General features: G+C 58.7%; 2 protein-coding genes across 2 annotated transcripts in view; both read left to right on the top strand.

Moving 5' to 3' along the window:
• Nucleotides 1-17,040, top strand: part of RAB10 (RAB10, member RAS oncogene family) — a 43,413-nt gene extending 26,373 nt beyond the window's left edge. Inside the window, exons 2-6 of the mRNA XM_069011922.1 lie at nt 165-225; nt 8,029-8,167; nt 10,766-10,855; nt 11,971-12,072; nt 14,304-17,040. Of these exons, the coding sequence (XP_068868023.1) occupies nt 165-225; nt 8,029-8,167; nt 10,766-10,855; nt 11,971-12,072; nt 14,304-14,387 (476 nt within the window). The 3' untranslated portion in view covers nt 14,388-17,040. The remainder of the gene's footprint in view (nt 1-164; nt 226-8,028; nt 8,168-10,765; nt 10,856-11,970; nt 12,073-14,303) is intronic.
• A 2,263-nt stretch (nt 17,041-19,303) lies between these two features.
• GAREM2 (GRB2 associated regulator of MAPK1 subtype 2) lies at nt 19,304-25,744 on the top strand. The gene is made up of 6 exons (XM_069011915.1): nt 19,304-19,415; nt 20,716-20,856; nt 22,283-22,413; nt 22,864-23,970; nt 24,515-24,678; nt 24,791-25,744. The coding sequence occupies exons 1-6, from the start codon at nt 19,304-19,306 to the stop codon at nt 25,641-25,643; spliced, it is 2,508 nt and encodes an 835-aa protein (XP_068868016.1). The 3' UTR covers nt 25,644-25,744.
• Nucleotides 25,745-26,014: the final 270 nt, after the last annotated feature.

Below are 26,014 nucleotides of genomic sequence, written 5' to 3'. Positions count from 1 at the left end.
CTCTCCCATTCCAGTGTCCCTGGACACCCCTGGTTTACCTGGCAGTTCAGTGAAAGGAGGAAAAAGCTGCTGTTCTGTCTCAGCCATTTGGAGTTGATGTGGAATTGATTTTTTTTTTAAATGAATAAACACTAATTACTTATTTATATGTTTGTTTATTTTAGGGATAGACTTCAAGATTAAAACTGTTGAATTACAAGGAAAGAAGATCAAGCTACAGATCTGGTGAGTAACACACATCTTCCTTCAGCAGCAGGTGTTCCTGGGGAGAGTTTGCTCTTCCTGAATTCCGTTCAGGGATTCAGGGATCCAGGTTTGCAGCTGTGTTCTGGGTTTCCACAGTGGTCACACTCCATGTGTGTGTCTGGAGCAGCAGCAGTGTTTGTAACCACTGGGCCTGGCTGCTCCCTCGGACAGGCTGCTGGCAAACCTCCTGTTGGGCAGGAGAGGATCCTCACAGGCTGTGATTTAGTGGGAAGTGGTTTAAAACTGGAATTTTTAAATTAGGAGTTGCCTCCAGTCTGTGACTATAAATTGACTCGTAGCCTTGCTCTGTGTCAGCAAGAAAATGCAATCCAGGGCTGCACTTGGGCTGGAATTTTCCATGCTCAGCTGTGAGAGGTTCTCAGCTGCCTGGAACACGGCTGCTCTGTGGGAATGTCTGACAAGAGGCAAAGCCTCAACTCCTTCCTTTGAGCTTCTGTGCATTTAACCAGAGGCTTTTCACCAGGTCAGCTCAGGAGAGCCGGGGGCTTATCCTGGCCTGTGGGTCTGCCTGTCTGCATTCTGCAGCTCCACTGAGAGCTCAGAACTGGGATTTGTCCTTTTTGTCCCACTCACAACAATCCTTAGGGCTTCATAAGGTTGGTGTCTGTAGATGCAGGTGGGGGAGTTCCGGTTTGGAGGGGCACTGGTCTTTCCAGTCATTCCAGGCAGTCATTCCATGACTTCCAATCATGAGCAATCATCCTTCCTAACCAGTGCATCTGGAGTCCTCTTGTCACCAGCACCCTGAGGAAGTGTTAGAGCTGACAGAGAGTGGGTTTGGATGGGATATTGGGAAGGAATTGTTCCCTGGGAGGGTGGGCAGGCCCTGGCACAGGGTGCCCAGAGCAGCTGGGGCTGCCCCTGGATCCCTGGAAGTGCCCAAGGCCAGGCTGGACATTGGGGCTGGGAGCAGCCTGGGACAGTGGGAGGTGTCCCTGCCCATGGCAGGGGTGGAGCAGGGTGAGCTTTAAGATCCTTTCCAACCCAACCCATTCCATGACTCCACGATTAAACTTAAAAAGAAAATCGTCATGAAATGTAAAAACAGAAAATAAGGAAAAATGGGGATGTTTAATGCAGATATAAAGAACAAGCTGTAATGAAGCTGTGCAGATTGTGGGGTTTAGTGCCTTAGGGAAGTGGGGTTGGGTGAGCTGAGATTTATACAACGGCAACTTTTAAATGTCACAAAATTGGGAAGTTGTGGCCTGAGTCCGCTGCTTGTTCCTGCCAGGTTCAAATTGCACATTTGAAATGAAACTTGGAAAGCAGAAAATGAAGCTCGTACAGAAAGAAAAAAAAAAACCCTCAGTATTGTGTTTCCAACTTTTCCTGTAGCAGGAGTGTTGCCCAGCAGTGGCTCAGTGTCTTGTGAAGGTGTTCTGTGCAGTGCATCTGTTTCCCCACTCCTTCCTCCCTTTGAACTCACCCCACACTTGCAGGAGCTGTGTAACATTGCCAGAACAATCCAAGGCAGCAGCTGAGTGAGCAGGGGATGGATTTAGGGGAATGTTTCCCATGTAAACCTGAGGCTGCTCTGGGAGCTTTCCTTGCTCCAGAGTATGGATCTGGTCTTATTAAACCTCCTGAGATTCCCATGGGCCACTTCTGGAGCTTGTCCAAGTGCCTCTGGACGACCCCGTCCTTCAGGTGTGGCAACCACACCACCCCACACAGCAGGACAGCTCCTCACCTCTTCCTGGGTATGGAAAAAGTGCCCTCGTGACAGTCTCTCAGCCATGCCCTGACTCTGAAATTTATATTTAGGAGTAAAGCAAGAACACAGAGGTCAGGCTGAATTAAACCCTGCCTGAGGTGAGAAGCAACTCAATACTCAGTAGCTTTAAAAGTGGGGGTGCTGCTCTGCAAGGATCGGGCTGGGATTAGCGCGTTCTCTACTGCTCCAAACGTAACTGTGCTGCGAGGAGCAGGATGGCACCCAGCCCTCAAAGAATGAGCTTGTCCAGGGCAGATCCATCAGGAGGACCACTGGGTGTCAGATTCTGGGTGGAAACACGTCCAGGAACTGAGGATCTTCTTGTCCGGGTTATTGTCCAACCCGTCTTTGGGAGAATTGCTGCTGGGACAGTCACCAGTGATGGCCTACTGCAGGATCTGGGAGAAAGGAATTAATACACGTGTGGGAGTGGAAACACTTACAGAGGGTGGGACCTGGAGGGGTTTACAGTGCTGAATGTCTGGAAGAATATTAATACTGTCATGGTGCAGAGAAAGAATGAAGGACCAGAGTGAGAGATCCAGGAAAAGATGGTGCTGGCTTTGGGAAAACGCTGAAGGACTTCAAAGGGAGAGGGTAATAAAGCTAAAAAATTAGTGTGATATCACACATTCAGGAGCTCAGGTAGAGTTGCTTTGAAATGGAAACCAAAAGGCTTTGGCATCCTCGAGTTCCCAGAACTCATTAACATAATGCAGCCACTGAGAAATGAAATGGGATTTCCCTGATGGCGTGGGCAGGAAGTGCGTGTGTCAATCCCACGGAACACAGGTTTGATCAGCACTGCCTGGGGAGAAAGGGACCATCTTAGGAAGAACTGCTGGAAAGATGAGGGTTCTTTAGGATATCAGAGCACATCTTTAAAATCCTGGATATCCTGAACAGGTAGGGAGGGTCTGACAGAACTCATTGCTGTTTCCAACACCAGAACATCAGTTCTGGCCTGAGGCTGGAAAGTGGCACGTGGAAAGCACCAGTTTTGCTGGGAAACTCCTCATGGGATGTAGTGGTAGCTGCAGGTGTCCATGGAGGGGTTCACAAGGGATTTCACGAAGGAACAGTCTGATTTGGACTCAAATCCACAGAGGGGATCCCTGGTTCCAGAATTCCTTAACCACTGGGAAATGGAAGCTGGAAAACCTCTGGCCTGCCCAGGCAAACTACAGGCTCAGAGGAATGTTACTGTTTCTTTTTTTCCTACTTAGCTGCTCCTCCAACTCTCCTGTCTTTAATGACATTTGTGTGTCATCCTGTTTTCCTACAGTCTTCCTGACTGATTCCAAATTTTAGGAACAGCTTTGTGTTTTTAGTGTGCAGCTCCTAACTGTGTGGAGGACTATAAAATAACATTTTTCTCTCAGTGCATCTCTGCTGGCAATGCATTTACATGGCCAGAGAGGCGTCCTCAGGGTCTTGGGTAATTCAGCAATGGGCTGGTGTCAGAAATAATCCCCTGTTGTGGAATGACTGTGCAGGTGGCAGCAATGTGGTGTAGCCGTCCCGAGTCATTCCAGGTGTGGAAATTCCCTGTGGTGTGCAGGTTCTGGCATTCAGTGAGCGTGCTGGTGACCAGCCAGAGCTGCACACAGCTCCACTCCCCGGGTGCCATCAGCCTCATTAATTCTGCAATTACCCTAGGAATGTCTAGAAGTTAATTCTGTTTGCTGAGGGCTTTTGAGACTCGAGGTGGAAGATGTTCCTCTGGCATGTCAGTGCTGTAAAACAGCTGGATAATTCTCTCGTTACGGATTTTTTTTTTCCTGGCTGAGTATTGTTCAGAAAAGCTGAAATTTGCCAGTCCTGAGGTACCTTACAGAGCACAGAATCCCAGGATCACTGAGGCTGGAAAAGCCCTCGAGCCCATGGAGTCCAAGCTGTGCCCAATGCCCACCTTGTCCCCAGCCCTGAGTGCCACGTCCAGGCCTTCCTTGGACACCTCCAGGGATGGGCACTCCAAACCTCCCTGGGCAGCCCCTGCCAAGGCCTGACCACCCTTTCCTGTCTGGACAGGATCCAGCCTGTCCAGATCCCTGTGCAGAGCCCTCCAGCAGATCCTCTCAGTCTGTGAGCTGGCTGAGGATACCCTCAGTGCCCTTGTCCAGATCATCCGTGAAGGTGCTGAGCAGGACTGACCCCGCCCTGAGCCCACTGGTGCCCATTCGCAGCTGGATGTGCTGCATCCCAGCTCTCCCTGGGCCTGGGTTTATCCCAGCAGGAGTGTTGACCCATGGGCTGGACAGGGGCACTTTTCCCTTTGGGACGGGAAGTCCTCGGCCCGGTTGCTGCAGCTCCTGCTGTTCCCCGGTCTCTGATGCCACACTGGGCTGCACAGTTCTGCAAATGTAACAGGAAACAGTGGGACAGTAATAAAATTCTTGGGATTATTTTGTTACGAATTACTTGGTTTAACATGTGTAGGACCTTCATTTTGAGCCACGTGGACTGGGAGGATGCTCGCAAATCATCAGATCTAATCTCTTCTTGCTGCAGCCGTGTCAATCTTTCATCAATAAATCATATTCCATTTTAAGGTTTCTTTAGTCTCTGCCAGGTCAGCTGGAAAGCTGTCCCAGAAATTCTTTTCTCTCCAGGTTAAACCTCTAATATGATACAGCTTATGCATATTTTAATGTTGGCATGAGAATAATTCAAATAGATTTTTCACTTTCCTTGATCATCTCCTTTCCCCAGTCCCACAGGACAACCTCCTTTGTCTTCACAAAGCTGAACATCCGAGCTCTCCCTTTCCTGCCGTGCTTCATTTTCCTTGGCTGTTTCAATAATCCTTGCCCACACTAATGTGAGCTGGGAGAACAAGCCAGCTTCCACACATTTGTGCTACACCCAGAGCTTTGGAGCTTTTCCCACCTCCCAGAGGTTTGAACAAAGGGATGTGGAGCCGGGGCAGCAAACAGGAGCCGCGTGCTCCGACTGTCTCCTGCCATTTGCCCAGGGTGGATCCAGCACTCGTGGGCACTCGGAGAACCATAACTCATTTCCTCTGTTTGCCTCAGCCAGCTCTAATCTCCCATCCATTAAGAGTTATCTCTGAATAATGAATGGGGAATCCATTAACAAGGGGAAAGGGCAGCTATAGTATTTATGTTTAAAAAAAAAAGGGAAACACTCCAGGTTCTTTGCTTCTTCCCTCCCCAGCTTTCTTCCCTTCCATTAGCCGAGCTCCAGCTGCCAGAAAAAACAGTGGAGGAGTTAACCAGGCGAGTCAGTTGTAGGATGTGACAAGCAGCGAGTAGCAGCTCCGTATTGCCAATGCCAAGTTGTGTAAAACCACTCAGAATTGTTCCTGTGACAGCTGTTGGCTGTGGCAGGAGGGAGGAATCACAGATCCCGAATGTCTGGTGGGGTTGGTAGGGCTTTTCCAGCACTGTCCTGCTTGGTAGGAGCAAAGAGTGGGAGGGAGTAACCTGGGGGAAGGTGAGGCAAGTGGGTACAGAACTCGGGGGAGAGAAAATAATGAGGGTGTGAGTGGAGATCTGTGGAGATATTTTGCAGGAGTTTGTTCTGAGGGAAGGAAAGGGTCCCTCTCTCTCTGGGATATGCTGGGAAAAACATCAATTAAAGTATTAAGTCCCCCAAATTACTTCATAGAATCCCAGAATGGTTGGGGTTGGAAGGGACCTTAAATCCCACCCTATTCCCACCCCTGCCATGGGCAGGGACACCTTCCACTGTCTCAGGTGGCTCCAAACCCCATCCAGCCTGGCCTTGGGCACTGCCAGGGATCCAGGGGCAGCCCCAGCTGCTCTGGGCACCCTGTGCCAGGGCCTGCCCACCCTCAGGGAAGAGTTAACAGCTGGGATAAGGGGATAGACTGTGGGTCTTGTGTTGAAGATGAGCTGGAAAAGGTGAAGCTGTAGAGTTTAAATCCTATTGAGGAGTGGGTTATGATTCCAGCTGCTCTCAGCCAGCTGGAGAAATGTCACTGGGAAAAGTCCTGTGAAATTCAGTGCAGCCAAGTGCCAAGTGCTGAAGTTCAGTGTGGGACATCAGTCCTCGAGTGTCAGAGCAGTCTGCTCATCATGAGGCCAGGGTGTGGGATCAGTGAACAGGAATGCCTCAGTGTGGGGCTGCTGAGGCTCCAGCTGGAGTGTCCCAGGTTTTTCTGAGACATGGGCAAATCGAGGAGTCCAGAGGCAGTGGGAGCTGAGGCTGTACCCGAGCCCTTTGGCCAGTGGGTGCAGGCTGTGGAGGGTTTCCAGCAGCACATCTGGCATTTTCAGGAACAGTGTGGGGATCCCTGGATGGTTTGTGGAGCTGGGAATGGAGTCAGTTACCTCCCAAGGCCACAGCCAGTGATCCAGGCCTGTCAGGGCATCCCCGGCAGAGGGTGCTTGGGTTTGGGACCTGCCCAGTTCCTTCTCCTCTGCTCCTTGCTCTTGTCCTGGTGTCAGCAGCTCCAGGGGCAGATGGAGATCAGCTGCTGAGGGTGCTGGAGCAGCCCTCGGGGGCTGAGCCAAACGGAGCCGGCAGCGCTCTGGAGAAGGAAATTCACAGAGCTTTTCCCCTGCTTCTCAGGAACTCTTCCTCCTTGGCATCTTTGGATCTTGAGGCTTTCATTTACTCCCCATTTCCAACTGATCCTTGCCAGAAATCAGAGGTGTAAAACAGCTGAGGTGGCAGCTGTGGCCAGTGTTGGTTCTGCTGCAGGTGGCAGTGCTGGGGACAGCCAGGATTTCACCGCACTCGGTGCCTGGGGGTGGCCAGGCCCTGCCAGGGCTTTGCTGGGACCTCTGCAATGCCTGAGAGGGAAATGAGTTAAACTCCATCACCTTTCTCAGGGTACTGGATTGTGAGCCAGGAGCTCAGAGGGACACTGGGCCTTTCTGGAGGGTGTTGTGGAGTGTGTAACCTTGATTTAGACCTGTTTAAATTTGGAAACACCTTTGATTCTCCCTTGTCATAGAATCACTGAATCCCAGACTGGTTTGAGTTGGAAGGGACCTCAAAGCCCATCCAGTGCCACCCCTGCCATGGGCAGGGACACCTCCCACTGTCCCAGGCTGCTCCAAGCCCCAGTGTCCAGCCTGGCCTTGGGCACTGCCAGGGATCCAGGGGCAGCCCCAGCTGCTCTGGGCACCCTGTGCCAGGGCCTGCCCACCCTCCCAGGGAACAATTCCTTCCCAATATCCCATCTAACCCTGCCCTCTGGCACTGGGAAGCCATTCCCTGTGTCCTGTCCCTCCATGCCTTGTCCCCAGTCCCTCTCCAGCTCTCCTGGAGCCCCTTTAGGCCCTGCAAGGGGCTCTGAGCTCTCCCGGGGTCCTTCTCTTCTCTAGGTGAACATTCCCAGCTCTCCCAACCTGGCTCCAGAGCAGAGGGGCTCCTGCTCTCAGAGCATCTCTGTGGTCTCCAAGAGCTGTATGTTCCTCTTACATGAACAGTGTCAGTGAAAACTGTCTGTAAAGCTACAATCTCTTGGGTTTATGGCTTCTGAAAGACATTGCAGAATGTGCAGTTAATTTTTCATTTATGGTTCTCAAATTAATTCTCAGTTAATTCTCAATATACAGCTAATTCCCACCTTACTGCCATGCAGGTTTGTTTAACCACATCTCAGCCATCCCACCAAAGATCCCAGAAGGAGATGGGAAAATCCAGGCTGTCATTGATGTTTTGTGATCAGTTTCCAGCATATTGCTTACATTCACCAACATTTAACAGCACAGCACAGCTCAGCTGATATCCCATAGGCTTTGATCAAAAATGTCAAGAATATACATTTGTAAGATCAAGGTAAATCTTCATAAAATTGAGAACAAAATTCCTCTGAGTGTTAAGTCTGAGTTCCAGAGAGTGTTGAGTGATTGTCTCTGTGGCTGCTGGCATGGAAAGGGAGCCTGTGGGCCATCGTGGGGGTGGTGGTGACGGGACAGTTCCAGGCTCCTGGAGAAGCTCGTGCATCCCTTGGGAGAGGCGCAGGGAGCACACACAGGTGCCTGGTGGATCCACCCCGCTGCTTCCCTCGGAGCCGGTCTGTGACGGGGCCGTGGTGTTTCCCACAGGGACACGGCGGGGCAGGAGCGGTTCCACACCATCACCACCTCCTACTACCGAGGGGCCATGGGCATCATGCTGGTGTACGACATCACCAACGCCAAGAGCTTCGAGAACATCAGCAAGTGGCTCAGGAACATCGACGAGGTGAGTGACACATCCCAAACCTGAGCGCTTGTGGTGACCCAAAGGATCCCCAGAGCTCAGCTCTGCCCCGGCCTGGGGACCTTGGGTGTCCTGTGTCCCCTCAGCTCTGGCATCAGCTGTGCCAGGAGGGTTGTGACATTAAACAGGAGCCTGTGGTGTCCTGAAGTACCCACTGTGTACATGAGCAAACTGTGCCTGTGCTGGAGGAGGGTGGGAAGTGGGGAGCACACTGGGAACTGGGAAGGGCACGTTTGGGAGCAGCTCACACCCCACAGCGAGGGCAGAGGGGCAGCACAGCCAGGAGCTGCAGAGCAGCTACACTGTGTGTTACTACTCATAGTAGCTGTTTCCTGAGTGTGAGTGGGGAAATGCTCAAAGGTAATTAAACATCACCATCTCCAGTCCCTCACAGTCATGTCATGAAATATTTGGAGGTTTCTCATGGCTGGTGCAGGTAGCTTGGATCCTGCTGCTGGGAGTGTGTTTGGGTGGCTGATTGTTGCCCTTGGCAGAGGAGAACCAGGATAGGGAGGCTGGAAAATTTCAGGCAAGGTCAAGTGAAGCAGAAGAAAGTGATGTGGAAGCATTAAGTGCTTGCATCCCCAAGAGTTCATCCTCCAGGAGTTCTGAGATGGCAAGAGAGCAGCACAACTGGTAGTTCTTGGCTTTGTTACGCTGTTCCCACGTGGAATAGATGTTTGGATTTTCCTGGAAAGCACGGAGATGGCCCTGAGCTGAGCACAGGTGAGGGCTGTCAGGCACTGCTCAGTGGAACACTGAGGCACAGCAAAAATGGGAGGTTGGGATTTGAATTTCCCAGCATGAAAAGTGGGACACGATCATGTTTATGGAAAAGTGCCCAGTGTGGTGGGAACAGGAGAGGGGGATAAGGCAGCACAGGAAGAGACTCAGCAATGAGTTGAAACTAAACTTGAAAGGGAGGCCTTTGGATTCTGCGGTTGCTTTGTTAAAAAACTCTGAGGTGTCCAGGTGAGTGATGGATGTCATTGGTCCCATCGGGGCTGAGAAGTGCTTTTGGCACCCTCATGTTCTCAATCTGTGCCACACAAACTGGGCAGCTGGTTTTGGGTGCATTGTGGAGGCTGCTCGGGGGCTGTGGCTGTGAAAGGGACCTTAGGAGGCTTTTTTGTTGTGGGGGAAGCTCAGTAATGGAGTGTCTCTGCAGGAATCACGGAGTCATTGAGATTGGAAAATCCCTTGGAGGTCATAGAGTCCAACCATTCCCCAGCGCTGCCAAGGCCACCACTGCCCCCTGTCCCCAAGTGCCACATCCACAGGGCTTTTAAATCCCTCCAGGGATGGGGAGTCCACCCCTGCCCTGGGCAGTTGGGGAATGAATTTTTCCCAGGTCCTTTCCTGCCTGGCAGCTTTCCAGCCCCTCTGTCCCAGCCTGGAACATTCCAGGGGGTTGGTGTGACCCCGGTGCAGGACCCAGCACTTGGCCTTGTTGAGCCTCACCCCACTGGCCCAGCCCATGGATCCAGCCTGTCCTGATCCCTCTGCAGGGCTTCCTGCCTCCAGCAGATCCACATCCCACCCCAGTGGGGCTGTCCATGAGCTGGCCGAGGGTGCTGCCCTCGATCCCCGTGCCCAGATCATCCGTGAAGGTGCTGAGCAGGACTGACCCAGCCCTGAGCCCACTGGTGCCCATTCCCAGCTGGATGTGCTGCATCCCAGCTCTCCCTGGGCCTGGGTTTATCCCAGCAGGGTGTCCCTGTCCAAGCCAGGAGCTGCTGCTTTCTCCAGGAGAATGCCATGGGAAACGGTGCCGAAGGCTTCATCAGAGCCCAGGCAGATGCATCCACAGCCTTTCCCTCATCCATTAAGGAGGTCACCCTGTCACAGAAGGAGGTCAGGCTGGTCAAGCAGGACCTGTCACAAAGCCAGGCTGGCTGGGCCTGATCTCCTGCTTGTCCTGCATGTGCCGTGTGATCACACTCCAGGTGATCTGCTCCAGGACTTTCCCCGGCTCTGAGGTCAGTCTGACAGGCCTGGAGTTCCTGGATCCTCCTTCAGTACTTGGAGCCTGGCATCACACTGGCCAGCCTCTGGTGAGGTGGGACCTGATGATAAGTGATCCATATTCCCCCTCCAGAGAGGCCTGTGCTGCAGGGAATGGGCTGAATGTGGGATTCCTCATCCCTGCCCAGGCTGACACTGCATCCTCCTGCCCCGACACCATGCAGGAAACACCGAGCCCTCCCCTCCCTGTCCCTTTGGAGACCCTGCTCCACTCTCTGGCTTCTGTTTCCCTTCTCTCCCTCATTTCTCTCTTCGGGTCCTGCCCTGTTTTCCTCCCCAGTCCCCCTTTCTCCCCTGGTTCATCCCTCACATTGTGCAGTGGCAAAGTGGGAAGGAGAAAACCATTAACCAGCTCTAGGAAGTCATTAGGAGGCTGGGGTTAATTAACAGCTTGTTCCTCTGCCACTGCAGTGCAGAAGCTCTGTTGTGGGTAGCTGTAGATGTCCCCAAATTCCAGCTGCACGTGGTGGCCTGGCCACATCGAAGTGAAGCAGATATTTGGGGTGTGGTGGGGGAGATGTGGAGCCCTGTAACCCTGTCCCTGTGTCCTTCCAGCATGCCAACGAGGATGTGGAGAGGATGCTGTTAGGAAACAAGTGTGACATGGAAGATAAAAGAGTTGTCCCTAAAGCAAAAGGTGAACAGGTGAGTGTCAAACAAAAACTTTTTATCCAAGTCAGCAAATCACTGCCTAGACTTCTGCCTGCTCCAGGGGGTTGGGATGCCCCAGTGGGATGTGCCAGGGAATGACCACAGGAGCTGGATTTGCTGATGGGTTCTAAGTCCTGGCAGTGTTTTCTCAGAAACTGCCATGAATGGGATGAGTTCAGCTGCAGTTCCTGCTTCCTTTGGTAACTCAAAATTCCCAGACATCCCTGAAGTTCCTCACCATGTGACACTGTGTGGTGTCCATCCTCTCACGTCCAGACACAGACCTGGGATTATTTAGTACATTTTAATTTTTCTGAATTGTGAAGTTCTGAATCTTCCTCTGAGCCACTTCACCTGGCTGGGGCTGCTGGTGCCTGTTGGGGCTGAGTCAGAAAACCCCAGAATGAGTTTGGGAAAGAGCTCCCAGAGCATCCAGTCCAAGCTGTGCCTGATGCCCACCTTGTCCCCAGCCCAGAGCTCTGAGTGCCACCTCCAGCCCTTCCTTGGACACCTCCAGGGATGGGCACTCCAAACCTCCCTGGGCAGCCCCTGCCAAGGCCTGAGCACCCTTTCCATGCAGAAATTCCTGCTGCTGTCCACCCTGAGCCTGCCCTGGCCCAGCTTGAGGCCGTTCCCTCTCCTCCTGTCCCTGTTCCCTGGGAGCAGAGCCCGACCCCCCCGGCTGTCCCCTCCTGTCAGGGACTTGTGCAGAGCCACAAGGTCCCCCCGGAGCCTCCTTTGCTCCAGGCTGAGCCCCTTTCCCAGCTCCCTCAGCCGCTCCTGGGGCTCCAGCCCCTTCCCAGCTCCGTTCCCTTCCCTGGACACGCTCCAGCCCCTCAGGGTCTCTCCTGTCAGGAGGGGCCCAGAGCTGCCCCCAGCACTGGAGGTGCCCCAGCAGTGCCAGCACAGGGGACGGGCACTGCCCTGGCCCTGCTGCCAGCCCAGAGCTGGCACAGCCCCGGGGCCAGTGGCCTCTTGCCCACCTGGGCACCCCTGGGCTGTGTCCAATCCAGTATTCCCTGCTGTATAAATGGTGCTGATCCCAAAGTGGTGGTGGCACTGCTGGCATATCCCCAGGGTCTCTAACCTCCCTCTCTCTGTTTGTGCAGATTGCCAGGGAGCACGGTATTAGGTTTTTCGAAACTAGTGCGAAAGCAAATATAAACATTGAGAAGGCATTCCTCACATTAGCAGAAGACATTCTTCGAAAGGTAGGTGCTCCCAGCATTCCTGTGGAACAAATATCCTGAAATTCCACCTCTCATTGTTTTGGTGTTCACCTGAGTTGTTGCAGTGTTTGACTTTGCTGTGCTGAGGCAAAGGAGCCCCTGAAGGAGCAGGGCTCAACTTCTGAAGCTTGTTTGATGTTTTGTTGTTGTGGGGGTGCTGCCTACAGGGAGGAAGCCAAGGAGCTGAAGCTCCTGCTTGTTTGGCCCTTACACTCACTGTTGTGTGCATGTGCTGGAGTTAAACCATTTCCACTGGCAGGGAGAGAATTGTCCTTTCCTGCCACCGTCTCTGTCCATGCACTGGCAGCTCGTGGGGGCTGTTGGGAAGAGCTCAGGCGTGGTGGGTGGGACAGGAATGAGCTCTGCCCCTCCCAGCCGTGCTCCCAGGAATCAGTTCCCAGCATGGCATTTCCTTGCACTGATTCATCTGGTGTTGGCTCCCCTTCCTGAAAGGTGCAATGTGCCATGGAGCCATGGAATCAGTGAGGTTGGAAAAGCCCTGTGAGAGCAGAGTTCCAACCATCCCCCAGCACTGCCAGGGCCACCACTGACCCCTGTCGCCAAGTGCCACACCCATGGGGCTTTTAATCCCTCCAGGGATGGGCAGCTGTGCCAGGGCTGGACAACCTTTCCAGGAAGAAATTGTTCCCTATATCCAGTCTAAACCCTCCTGGCACAGCTTGAGGCCATTCCCTCTCCTCCTGTCCCTGTTCCCTGGGAGCAGAGCCCGACCCCCCCGGCTGTCCCCTCCTGTCAGGGACTTGTGCAGAGCCACAAGGTCCCCCCGGAGCCTCCTTTGCTCCAGGCTGAGCCCCTTTCCCAGCTCCCTCAGCCGCTCCTGGGGCTCCAGCCCCTTCCCAGCTCCGTTCCCTTCCCTGGACACGCTCCAGCCCCTCAGGGTCTCTCCTGTCAGGAGGGGCCCAGAGCTGCCCCCAGCACTGGAGGTGCCCCAGCAGTGCCAGCACAGGGGACGGGCACTGCCCTGGGCCTGCTGCCAGCCCAGGTTGTGTCCATGGCCTGTACCAGACCCCTCTGTGCCCAGAGCTGCTGGGTGCTGCTGTACCTGTGCCCCTGACATGTTTCATGAGTAGAAGATGCATCAGCTTCCCATGGGTGCCACTGTGGTGTTCCAGGACTGGGCTGGGCTGGATCCGTGCATGGCTCCGAGGCCATTCCCGTCAGATGCATCTCATGGCCAAGGGCTCAGTGTGCACAGGAACCCCTGTGCTGGACCATTCCTGCCTAGGAGCAAGTAATGGAAACTCTGTGGAGCTCCAGACACATGGATTGGCCAACCCTGGCATTTGTGCTGCTGCTCCTACACAAGTGAACCCCATCCTGAGCCTGTCTCATCCTTGTCTTCCTCCTCTCTCCCGTGTGAATGCTGTGGATAATGTCACCCAGTTGTCACTGATGTCCTCAGACATTTCTTAATCTGCTTTTGTCAAGCTTTGTGTGAGAGATGGGGTGAAACCCCCTGGCCTTTGGTGAACAGGAGGTCAGGCTACAAACCATACCAACCTTTGGGCCTTAAATCTTCATTTTTGGCCTAATTATCCTGGGGGTTCTTTTGCAAGGCTGTTTCAAAGAGAGTTAAAAAAGGAATGTGGAGACTGAAGTATGTTGAGGGTTTAGGTTCGTTTCCAACCAGCTGGAAGTGGATGTTGGTGTTGGATCAAACCCACTCAGTGGGTTTGGCTTTGGTGTCACCGAGTTCCGTCCTGTGACAAGGAGGAGCCTGTGTGTCCTCTGCCTCGCTGTCCCAGGAGCAGGGAGCAGAGGCTGGGAATAAGCCCAGTTTATCCATAAAAACTGGGGTTTGGAGGTCATGAGTTCACATAATCTGAGTTCAGCTGGTGGTGTTTGTAGGCTGGGATTTCCTTACTGCACCAAACCCAGCGTCGGCTCTGTGCAGGACCTGAAACAGCCCCAGCTGACTTTGGGGTGGTCCCAGTTCAAGCACTGGGTTTTCTCCCAGCTTTCCAGTTGTTGATTTAAAACAAACCAAATAAAAGAAACCCTTGAATTGGTTTTGCACATTTGTGCTGGAGTGGGGGGAGGATGCCCTGCATCCCGTGGAGCTCTTTGTGCGCAGCTGGTTCCCAGTTCCGTCTGCTGGTGTCAGTCCTCGCGAGCCGCTGTCTCTCCGGCTCTGAGCGTTTTCCTGGCGATCTCCTGGAGCCATCTAACTGTGTTCACTTGTTTCCTTGCAGACCCCTGTAAAAGAGCCCAACAGTGAAAATGTAGATATCAGCAGTGGCGGTGGGGTGACGGGCTGGAAGAGCAAGTGCTGCTGAACCTTCTCCTCTCTCACCAATCGCCATCCACCGCCCCTTTTTTCTCGCTGCAAAACAAACCACTCTGCCCGTTTTTTAACCTGAAACCAATGTTTTTGTTCCTCATCTTAACGAGCTCCTGCCTCCCCTTGGTTTTCCGGCTAGGACAGCTTTGCCTACTCCAGTTTTCTCAACACATGTATAGGAAATTCATCTCCGTGACTTCATTTCCATGTCCCTGCTCAACTCACCACTACGTTTGGGTTGTATTATAGTCCCGTCCCTCCTGCCATTAAACCCCAGAGCAATCATACTCAAGTCTCTTCTGCAAATTGTATAAGAATAAAGGTTAGAATTAACAATTGATTTTGTACAACAGTGGAATTTTCTGTCATGGATCATGTGCTTGAGTCACCATATTCTCTAGATGCATCAGCAAGAGCCAGGAAAAACTCATTTTCGCCTTGAGTCCGTGAGTGGGGTTTCTTTGTCCTGTGCCTTATGTGGAAAAAGGAACTTTTATTTTCACTTTCTTTTCTCTTTTCTGGTGGAAGCATGTGCAGGAGACATCCCATCCCCCCGTGCCATTGAGTCCTGACCTCTGTAGTGGTTGCTTTCTGTAACGTTGGTGTCATGCATCGAGGACAAAGGGTGGTGCAAACAAAAGCAAACTCCATGTAACCTGCTGTGTCTTCTCTTGGCGACCCCGCCGTTCCCAACTCTTCCTGCTGCCATTTTTTTTCTCACTTTGCCGCTCTTTCCTTTTTTTTTTTATTTTTTTGCCTGCATGCTGCTTTGATTTGCATTTCTCCATGGTGTGATGTGTTAATGGAAAGGATGGCAACGCGGTGTGTTTGCCAAAAATTTAATACAAAGCACTGATTTAGCTTCCGAGGTAAAAATGTTGAGATTCCTACTAACCCCCCTAGCCCTGTCCGTCACTAGTGATTCCCTCCTCCCGCATAGCCCCGGCCTGTCCCTATGGAAGAGTTATTTGCATGCACTAGTTTCTATGGAGGGTGATGTGGTTGTCTACTTTCTGTGTATGAATATAACCTGGATTCCCAAACTGACAGCAGTTCATTAACGCGAGCTCCCAGCTTCTGTCCCCGCCGGCCGCTCCGAGGGCTGCGGGGCCGGGCCAAGGCCGAGCGGAACTGGATGGAAAGGGAAGGAAAGGAAACAAACCAGCCAGTGGGCAGTTTTAATTTATTACCTCCCTGGAAACTTTCCGCTTCCCAGTGTCCGCAGCCGCGCCGGCCGTGCCGGGCCAGCCCCGCCCCGGATCCCGGCGGGCGATCCCGGCCGGGCCGCTCCCCCCGGGACGGAGCGGCCTTTCCAGCTCTCCTGCCCGCTCCTGCCGCTGGCCCCCGGCCGTGCTGGCCCCGTCCTGCTGCGGGAGGGGCCCAGGGCCGCCGGGCCCGGTGGCGAGCGCTCGCCCCGCGGGAGCCTCGCGTGGATCCCCGGCGGTGAATCCCGCCCGGCCGCGCCTCGCTCCGCGGGGTTGGCACCGGGACCGGCCCCGCTCCGCCCTCGCCGCAGCCGCTAACGCTGAGTGAATTTTAATGAAATGACGGTGTTTTAACATGGAACTCCTCGTCCGGAGCGGCTCCTTCCCGTGTGGGGGGACTCACCGAGGTGTCTCCCTGTCCCTCTGTATTTGGCATTTGTCCCTGTGTGTGTTAACCCTTCCCAGGCGAGTGGCTGGTGGGGTCGGGCTCAGCGTTGTACAGAGTCCGGCCACTTTTGGTTAAATCTGCACTTTCTAACGTGATCAAAAAGGGAAAAAAAAAATGGCGAAATCTACATCAAGGGTTTTTTTGTATAATCCTTGTTTTAAACGTGAGCTTTTTATTTGCTTGCAGGGGCTCGGCTCCCTGTGTGTAAGCCCTTTGTAGACGCTGTGCTCGTCGCAGGCACAGGTAGAGCCCAGGCCACTCGCTGGTGCCACTCGCTGCCGCCGCCGCCCCCTCGTCCCTCCCCGGTCAATAAATCTGAGCTGTTTCTATCGGGTCTATTTCTGTTCCTGTCCAAGCTCGAGCTGCACCCGCGGGCTCAGGCGGGGCGGGGCCGGGAGGAGGGAGCAGCACGAGTCGGTGCCGATGCTGAAACAGATAAAAACCCCCTAAAAATAATAATAATAATAATGATCATGTCGGAGGAGTTTGCAGTAACTTGATGTCTGCTGGTATCTAAACTCCCTGCTAGTTCCAAACTAACTGCTTGTGAAACCTCTTCTTGGAACCCCAGCCCAGCCCTGTGGAGTAGAGAAGGGCAGCGGGAGGTGTCAGCAGCCCCTCTGTGCCCCCGGCCCCGCCCGCGGAGGGAGCTCAGCGCTGCTCTTTTGTCACAAAAATAAAAGTGTTAAACGATGAAATTGGTCCTGCTAAACCAAACCTGAGCTTGGCTCTGTCCCACGGCCGTGTCACACGCCAGGGTCGCCGGGCGCTTCGTGCCCTCGGACTCGGACGGTGGAATAAAACAGCATCAAGATCTTGGATTAATTCCCATGCCGACAATTTTTTACTTAATCTTTTAATATTTTTGCTACTCCACTCTGGCTTTTTATTTAAAACACATTCTTTTGTACCACTTACTGTATCAAATTGTATAAAAGATCACTGTCCCATTCTTGGTCGTACCAAGAGCAAATAAAAGCTTTTATAAACTTGCAGTGGTGACTTCCTGGGCCCCTTGAATTCCCTCTGGCTCCGGTGGGAGTGAGGCCAGCCCTGGCTGCCCCTGGAGGAGGTGGGATGAGTCCCCCCAAACCTTCGGGCCTCCAGGACTGGTTTGGCTGGGGGTAGAGCTGTTCCTCCTGCCTTTTCCGAAGCTGCCGGGGGCGTTTTCCAAGGGCAGGATGCTGGGAAGTGCAGCGGCGGGTCCGAGGCTGCCCCGTCCCTACGCAGAGCCCTCGTGGGTGGGGAACACCCGGCTTGGGGCTGTGAGGTCTCCTTTGGGGTCTCTGCTTGGAGAGGGCCTTTGCCAGCGTTTTTGTGGGAGCTCTTCCAACCCATGTTCTGCACCCCAGGCCCTGCCCTGGATGGGAAGCCGGGCTGGCTGTTCCAGTGCTCCAGGAGCCCTCACTGCTGTGCCAATGTCCTTCCGTAGCCGCCCTTGCCAGTCCCCTCTGCCAGCTCTCCAGCCCCCGGAGCTGGGTGTTCCCGGGCCTCCTGCAGCCGCTGGGGGCTCGGGGACGTCCCCCCCAGCAAAGCCCAGCAAGGGACCATCCCGGCGACAGCAGAGGATCCATTTCTGCTGCTACCCTCGCGCTGCCGCGGTGTCCCTGTTCCCACAGTGTCCCCACTGCCGCGGTGTCCCAGCTGCCATGGTGTCCCCGTTCCCATGGCGCCGGTATCCGGGAGAGGCTGTTTTTGTGCCGCTGGTGGGAATAAAGCTGGGAGTGTGTCATGGCCGCGGTCCTCGGCAGTCCCTGGGAGGGGAGGAGGCCGCGGGGAGCAGCTCGGCGATCCCAAATCCTTCCGATCCCGGGGACTCACCCGCGTCCTGCACTGGGAAGGGGAATTCATCTGTCCCCTGTCCCCGGGGGCTCAGGGCGTGGGAGCCCTGCACAGCCATCCATGGATGGGGGATTCTGAGGGGGAACTCCTGGGGATCCTCGGGGAGGGGGGGACCTGGCAGGGACCTTCCCCCATGGGCGCCGTCCAGCAGCTCCCAGCTCCTCCTTGCCCGTGTGACCCCGGCAGTGAGGCTTGGGTCTTTCTCCATCCTCCTCTTGCTGCTACATCCTCCTTGCTGTCCCCATCCCGGCTCTATCCTATCCCTGCTCTGTTCCATACGTGCTCCTTTCCTTTCCCTGCCTCTTCCCCATCCCTGGTTCATCCCATCCCCGCTCCTTCCCTGTTCCTGCTTCATCCCTTTCATTCTTCCATCTCTGCTCCATCCACTCCCTGCTCCGCCCTGTCCAGGAGCCTCCCCTTGTGCTTGGATTGGGGGGCAGGTGACAGCACACGGTGACATGTCCCCAGGGCTGGGCACCGGCCCTGCCAGCACCTGCTGCTTCCTCCACTCCTTCATCCTCCTCAGCCCAGTCTCCAGCTGCCCAGGGAGTGAGGATGCAGCCAGCAAAGGACCGGGGGTGGGGGGGCCCGGACGAGACGCTACAGAGCAGGACCGGGGCTTCTCGGCCCCCCGGGCTGTGGGTGACCGAGGGGTGCGGGGACCCACCGGGTCCGGTGTCCCCAGCTCAGGGTGGCCGGGAGTCCCCAGGGTGCGGAGTCCCCGCTCGGGGTGACGGTGACGTCCCTGCCGGGGGTCCCCCCGACTGTGATGTCCCTGGCACCCTCTCCCGGTGCCGGTGCCATTTGGGCTCCGCGTCCGTGCGGCAGCGCGGACCCACATCGGGGTGTGGGGCGGCATGGGGGTCCCCCGCCTGTCCCCCACGGGTCCCTTGTGCCCCTCTCAGCCCCCGCTTGGGCCCCCCCGGCAGCTCCCGGCGACTCCGCGCCTCCGGCAGCAGGACGGGATGGGGGAAGGATCCCTGGGGCGCCCCTCGCCCCGTTCCCTCGGCGGCCGGAGAGAGCCGAGTCCCCGGGACCCCGGAGCGAGCCGGGGCTGAGCCCCGGGATCCCGAGGGCGCGGGCGGAGCCGCCCCCCTCCCCCCCGCGGGGCAGCGCGTCCCCCCCGGGACACCCCCGGAGCGGCCCGGCGGGGGATGCCCGGCCCTGGGGGGGATGCCCGGGCGGCGGGGGATGCCCGGTCCCGATGGGGTGTCCCGCACGGGGGTCCCCGCCCGCCGCCGCCTCTCCCGCCCCCGCCGGGGGGGGTTCCGCCTGCCGGGGCGGGCGGGCAGGAGGGGCTGGGGGCGGGCGGGGGGCGGCTCCTCCTGCCCCGCTCCCGCCGCCCCCCGCCCCCGGCCCCGGCCCGGCGGCGGCGGCGATGGAGCCCGGCCCGGGGCCGGCCTGAGCCGCGATGCGATGGAGAAGCTCGCGGCGGGGCTGGCCCGGCTCCGCTGGAGCCCCGCGGCGCTGCCCCTCGACGCCATCGTCAGCCAGTGCCGCCTGCCCACCCTCGTCTGCCTCGGGCAGGGTGAGCCCGGCGGGGGAGGACACGAGGGGGGGATGAAGTCTGGAGGGACGAGAAGGAGGAGGGAGGGAGGGAGGTTGGAGTGATGGGGAGGAGGAGGAGAGTGAGAGGAAGGCTGGAGGGACCAGGGGAGGGGAGGGAAGGAGGATGGAGGGACAGAGAGAGTGAGGCTGGAGTGATGAGGAGGAGGGAGAAAGGATGGAGTGATGAGGAGGAGGGAGGGGTGGAAGGCGGAGGGATGGGGAGGGAGGGAGGAAGGTTGGAGAGTGAGGAGGAGGAGGGAGGGAGGTTGCAGTGATGGGGGAAAGGGAGAGACGAAGGACGGAGGGATCAGGAGGAGGGAGGGAGAGAGGAAGCCTGGGGGGAAGAAAAGGAGGGAAGGGGACTGGAGTGATGAGGAGGAAGGAGCCGTGGAGGGCAGAGGGATGGGGAAGTGAGGAAGGCTTGAGAGTGAAGAGAAGGGAGGAAGGCTTGGAGGGAGGGATGGAGAGTGGAGAGAGGAAGATAGGAAAGATGGAGAGGTGAGGAGAGGGAATGGTGACTGGAGAAGTGAGGAGGAGGTGGAGGGAGAGAGGAGGGCTGGAGGGGTGAAGAGTAGTCTGGAAGAGGCTGAAGGGATGAGGAGGAGAAAGACTGGAGGGACCAGGGGAAGGAAGAAGTCTGGAGTGCTGAGGAGGAGGGAGGAGGGAGGAAGGCTGGGGGCCAGGTGAGACATGACCAAGCTGCTGTCCCAGCTCCAGGGCTGCTCTGGTCGGATCCTTCGGGGCAGGGGGGGGCTGGGGCAGGGGAGGCCGGGGGCTGCCCCTCAGGGGGGTCCCTGGCCTCCTGCCCCGTGGGGGGGGAACTTGTGGGGCCCAGGCTGCCCCCACTGTCACCCTTCCCGGTGACACTCCGGAGGCGCTGGCACCGGGCTGGCAGGGGCTGGGAGCCACCGTGTCCCCTCACCACCTTCCCTGGTGGGACACGGCCTGGCTGGGGGGGCCTGGCCGTGACCCCCGCCCAGGCTGAGTGGGGAGCGGGGGGTGCAGGGCCCATCCCGGGTGCGGGGTGGGTGCGGGGCCCTGGGGGTGTCGGGGTGCCGCGGTTCTGGAGGGCTCCCGGGGGGGCCTGCGCCGGCCCCGACTCAATAAACTTCTTGTTTGCGGCGGCTGCAGCTTTTCAGGGGGGACAAAGAAATTGTTTCCCGGGCAACTGGCGGCTCTTGGCAGCGGCACCTGCTCATCCCTCGCTCTGTCCGTCCGTCCGTCCAGCGGCGCCGGGGGCGGGGGGGCCTGGCGGTGGTGACAGCCCTGTCCCCCCGCAGGTGAGCGCGTGGAGGGGGTGACAGCCCAGGACGTGCTGCTGGTCCACTCGTGCCGGCAGTGGACGACGGTGACAGCCCACAGCCTGGAGGAGGGACACTACGTCATCGGGCCCAAAATCGACATCCCGCTCCAGTACCCAGGTGGGGGGCTGGGGACAACCGGGACAACGGGAATTGGTGTCCCTGGGCCAGCAGAGCCGGGACCTGCCCCCCCTGCCCGCTGGGGCTGCTCCAGTAAGGTCCAGTCTGGGGTAGGGGATGCTCTGGTTTGGGGGCTGTTCCTGGCAGAGCTGCAGGGGTTGCAGAGGGGGCTGACAGGGATAGGGATGGGATTGGATGGGATGGTGGAGACAGGGATGGGAGGGGAATACGATTGGGATGGAGACACGGGCAGGGATGGGTTGGGGATGCGGATAAGGATAGAATGGAATAGGGACACGAGTTAGGATGGGACGGGATGGGATGCAGACAAGGACAGGGATGAGGATGGGGTAGGATGGGATAGAGCTGGGAATGGGAAAGAGATGAAGAAAAGGGACAGGGATGAGCTGGGATGGGATGAGGAAGGGATGGGGACAGGGAGAGTGATGAGGAGGGGATGGGCTGGGATGGGGAGGAGCTGGGGCTGGGATGAGGATGGGGATGGGTTGGGGCCGGCAGTGCAGACGAAGGTGCTGAGCTGCCTCTGCCGGCAGCCGCCAGAGCCTTAATGACCCCTCTAAGTGCTCCATGGCGGTAATGAGCCCTGCTAATAAATAAATAATGGGAAATGGAGCGGGGGAGGGGTTAATCACCCGTCCCCCGGGGGATGGAGGGGGGCTGGGCAGTGTGTTAACAGCCTTCGGGGGCTCGGCCGTGCCAGCGGTGCCCCGGGATGTGGGGCTGACCCGGCTCCAGCCTCGGGTGCCCCCAGAGCCAAGCGAGGGGCAGCCGTGGCGCAGCTCTGGTGTCCCAGCTCCGCCGGCCGGGCGCGGCGATGGATTAATATTCCCCTCAGGTCCGTCCCCGGCAGCCGATGCCGGTGGCGGCGGCTTTGCTGTGGCCGCAGCTCCCGCTCCTGCCTTTCCCCGCTGCTGCCGCCGCCGAGCCCCCGCTGCCCAGCGCCCCTTCCCGGTGTCTCTTCCACCCGAGGTGTGGGTGGAGCGGGGTCACTGATCTGGCAGGGCTGGGACGGGGTTTTGGGGGGTAATGGGCACCCCTTGCAATTTGGGCTGCTCTGGGCGTGTTCTTCCATTCACAGGGACGCTTTTGGGGGGTTCCCGCAGCTCTGGGGGTGCCGAGTGGCATTGCTGAGACACCCCGTGTGCCCTGTGCCTTGTCCCACCCAGAAACCCCCCAGGTGCTGCTGTGGGGGGTGCAGCGCCGGGGGATGCTCTGGGGTCCCCTTGCAGCACTTTGGACACTGGCAAAGCCCACGGGAGTGTCCCCAGAGATGTGGTGGGGACCCCAGGCTGCCTCAGGGGTGGCTGCCCCCCGTGAAGGGCTGTGCTGGTCCCGGGGGGGTGACAGCAGGTCCCTGTGAACAGTCGGGCTCCTCTCACCTTGGCGGGCTCGGGGGTCCCCGCAGGGAAGTTCAAGCTGCTGGACCAGGACCGGGACCTCCGCGAGCCCGTGCAGTACTTCAACAGCGTGGAGGAGGTGGCCAGCATCTTCCCAGACCGCATCTTTGTCATGGAGGCCATCACCTTCAGCGTGAAGGTCCTGGGGGACTGCAGGGGATGGGGCTGGGGCAGCAGGGGACACTGGTGGGACAGCAGGGAGGAGTGGTGGGATGTCAAGGGACACCGAGGACAGTGGTGGGACAGGAGGGGAATACTGGGGAGTAGGGGTGAGGCAACAGGGACTTCGGGGGTTGGTGGAACATCAGGAGAGGATGGTGGGACAGCAAAGGTTGGGGGTGGGACACCAGGGGTGAGTGGTGGGATATTGGGAGTATTGGTAGGACACCACTGCAGGGTGGTGGGAATAAACGGGGGAGTGTGGGAAAGCGGGACATCAGGAGAGAACAGTGGGACAGCAGGGAGTGGTGGTGGAGCATCAGGGATGGTGGGGGACATCAGGGATGGTGGTGGGATACCAGGGATGGTGGTGGGGTGTCAGGGGCGCGGGGCAGGGCAGCGGGTGCCACGTTGGGGCTGTCGCGGGCAGGTGGTGTCGGGGGAGTTCAGCGAGGACAGCGAGGTTTACAACTTCACGCTGAACGCGGGGGACGAGCTGACGCTGATGGGGCAAGCGGAGATCCTGTGCGCCAAGACGGTGAAGGAGAAGTCGCGCTTCAACACCCTCCTGCGCAAGCTGGGCAAGGCGGCGCCGGCGGCGGGGGCGCGGCAGGTGAAGGGCAAGATGCCGTGCCTGATCTGCATGAACCACCGCACCAACGAGAGCCTGAGCCTGCCCTTCCAGTGCAAGGGCCGCTTCAGCACGCGCAGCCCGCTGGAGCTGCGGCTGCAGGAGGGCGAGCACACCATCCGCAGCATCATCGAGAAGGTGCGGCTGCCCGTGAACGTGGCCGTGCCCAGCCGGCCCGCCCGCAACCCCTACGACCTGCACGCCATCCGCGAGGGCCACTGCTACAAGCTGGTCAGCATCATCTCCAAGACGGTGGTGCTGTGCTGCATCCTGCGCCGGGAGGAGCTGGTGCCCTTCCACTTCCTGCTGCTCACCGACATGCCCCGCTTCCAGCTGCCCGAGGGGCTGCTGGCCGGGGACCCGCAGCTGGAGAAGCTGCTGCGGGACAGCGCCGCGTATTGCCACGACCGCTTCAACCCCGACGAGTACTCGCGGGCCGTGCGCGAGGCCAAGCCGGACTTCCTGGAGGAATGTGCGAGCCCGCGGCGCCTGCGGCTCTGCCTGCCCGCCTGCGCCCGCGACGAGCTCAGCCAGCCCCTGCAGCGCCTCTCCCTCTGTGCCTGCGGCTCCGGGGGTCCCCGGGAGCCCCCCGCCCGCTGCCAGGGACCGCGGGGCCTCGCCGGGGCCACCCCGCGCCCGCCGCTGCCCGACTTCCCCGACCCCGACCGGGAGTACATGACGCCCGACTGGGCCGAGCCCGAGTTCAGGACTCAGGAGCCGTTGGAGATTCCCTACGAGGAGCTCTGGAGCAATCCCAGCCCCGAGGGCTGCTGCGAGCTGGGCAGCACCGGCGGCCGGCCGGACCTCGTGTCCTTCGGGGCTGTCACCCCGCGGGGCTCCCCGCACCGCCCCGGGGACGAGCCCCGCGGGGACACCCCACCCCCTGTGCCACCCAAATCGGAGGCGGTAAGAGCCCGGTCCTGTCCCCAGGGATGGGGAATGACATCGCTGGGGTCCTGTCAGACACTCCGTAGCGAGGCCAGCCCCATGGCAGGGCAGCCCGCCCCCCCCCCAGGCTCCCTGTCCCCTGGCCTTGGGGTCCCTCCCCAACTCTGCTCGGTCACCCAGATCTTCAGACCTCACTCCCCCAGGGCTGCCCATCACCAGATCCTCAGGGCCGCCCTTGCACCGCGGTATCCCCGGTTCTCCAGGGCTCTCTGCACCATGGAGTACCTGAAGCTCTTGGGCTGCCCAGAACCGTGCAGTACCCAAATCCTCTGGGCTTCCCTGCACAACGGAGTAGCCAAAATTTCAGGCTCCCCTTCACCACGGGGTACCCCAATATTTTGGTCTCCTCGCACCATGGGGTAGGGGGTCCCAAGTCTCCCCACTGGCACCTAGAGCTCCGTGGCTCGGCAGGACCGGCTGTCGCCGAGCCCCCCGTCACCCCCTCCAGCCGCGGGGATCCCCAGCTCCCCCTGGGGCCCTGACGGCGCTGCCCCCGTTCCAGGTGAAGGAGGAGTGCCGGCTGCTGAACGCGCCCCCGGTGCCGCCCCGGGGCAGCCGCCCCCCGGCCCCCTGCAGCCCCCCGGCCCCCCTGCGCTGCCCGAAGCTGGCGCCCGCGCCCTCGCCCAGCCCCAGCCTCTCGTACTACTCCTCGGGGCTCCACGACGGGTGAGTTGCTCCGGGGACACCGGGGTGGGCGGTGGGGGGGGGGGGGGTAGCTGGAGCCCGGGGATGGGGACGCAGGCGGGGGGTGATGGTGACACTGCCCTCGCTCCGGCAGGTCGGCCCCGCGGAGCGGCAGCGGCTCGCCCTCGCCCGACGCCTACTCGCTGTACTGCTACCCCTGCACCTGGGCCGACTGCAAGGCGGCGGAGCCCCCCGGGCGGCCGCTGCCCCCCGCCCAGCCCGCGCCCAGCTCCTGGTCCGACCCCTGGGCGTTCCCCGAGCCGGGCGCCGGGGCGGGCAGCGGCTGCTCCACGCCGCTGCTGGGGGCCGAGCCCCCCCTGAAGCCCTTCCGCAGCTGCCCCCGCCTCAAGCCCCCGCACCCCCAAAAGCGCTTTGCCCCCTTCGGGGCGCTCAACCCCTTCGCCGGCCCGGCCGAGTGGCCGGAGAGCCCCGAGTGGCCCAAAGCGCCTTCGGCCCCGGCCGCCCCCTCCTCCTCCTCCTCGCCGGAACCCTTCGCCCCCGCCGAGGAGCCGGCGGCCCCCCCTCGGCCCCCCAAGGGCTTGGACGGGGATGGGATCGTCATCCGGGGGGCGGCCCCGCTGTCCCCCGCCGTCCTGCGCGGGGCCGAGGGCGTCACCCGCCTGTACCTGGCCCAGGGTGTCATCGAGGTGCCGCCGGCGGCGCGGGGCGACGGGGGGGCCCCGCCGGCCGCCCCCCGGCCCAGCGGGGACAGCCCGGCCTGGCTGCCCCCCGCCGACCTCTCGGCGCTGTCGCTGGAGGAGGTGTCCAAGTGCCTGCGCTTCATCGGCCTCTCCGAGGACGTCGTGAGCTTCTTCGCCCGCGAGCGCATCGACGGCAGCATCTTCGTGCAGCTCAGCGAGGAGATCCTGGCCGACGACTTCCGCCTCACCAAGCTCCAGGTGAAGAAGATCATGCAGTTCATCAAGGGCTGGCGCCCCAAGATCTAGTGCCACGCCGGGGGCTCCCTGCACGCCGGGGCCCCCACGGCACCTGGACCGCGGCTCTGAGTGGCCCCGCTCCCGTCCCTCTCTGATGCTGCAGGTTCTCCTCCCCCCTCGCCCAGCCCTCCCCCTTCCCGTTTTAACACTGGACAGTAATTTTGGCCCCAACGGGCTGGAAAACACTGGATTTTGCGTCGACTGGTTTAACTTAATCCTTGTGGATTAGCATAATAAATGTACGGGAGAGTAATGAGCCCCTGGAGAAGGCCCTTGCTCGGGGAGGAGGGGGAGGGGCCACTGGGGGGATGGATGCTCTGAGGGGTCTCTCCCCTCCTTGCAGACCCTTCCCATCCATGTCCCCCCCAAGGGCAGAGGCG

Source organism: Aphelocoma coerulescens, chromosome 3 (genome assembly GCF_041296385.1).
Source record: "Aphelocoma coerulescens isolate FSJ_1873_10779 chromosome 3, UR_Acoe_1.0, whole genome shotgun sequence".
NCBI classification, from domain to species: domain Eukaryota; kingdom Metazoa; phylum Chordata; class Aves; order Passeriformes; family Corvidae; genus Aphelocoma; species Aphelocoma coerulescens.
The sequence above is the reverse complement of the archived record's forward strand: the minus strand, read 5'-3'. Positions and strand labels throughout refer to the sequence as shown.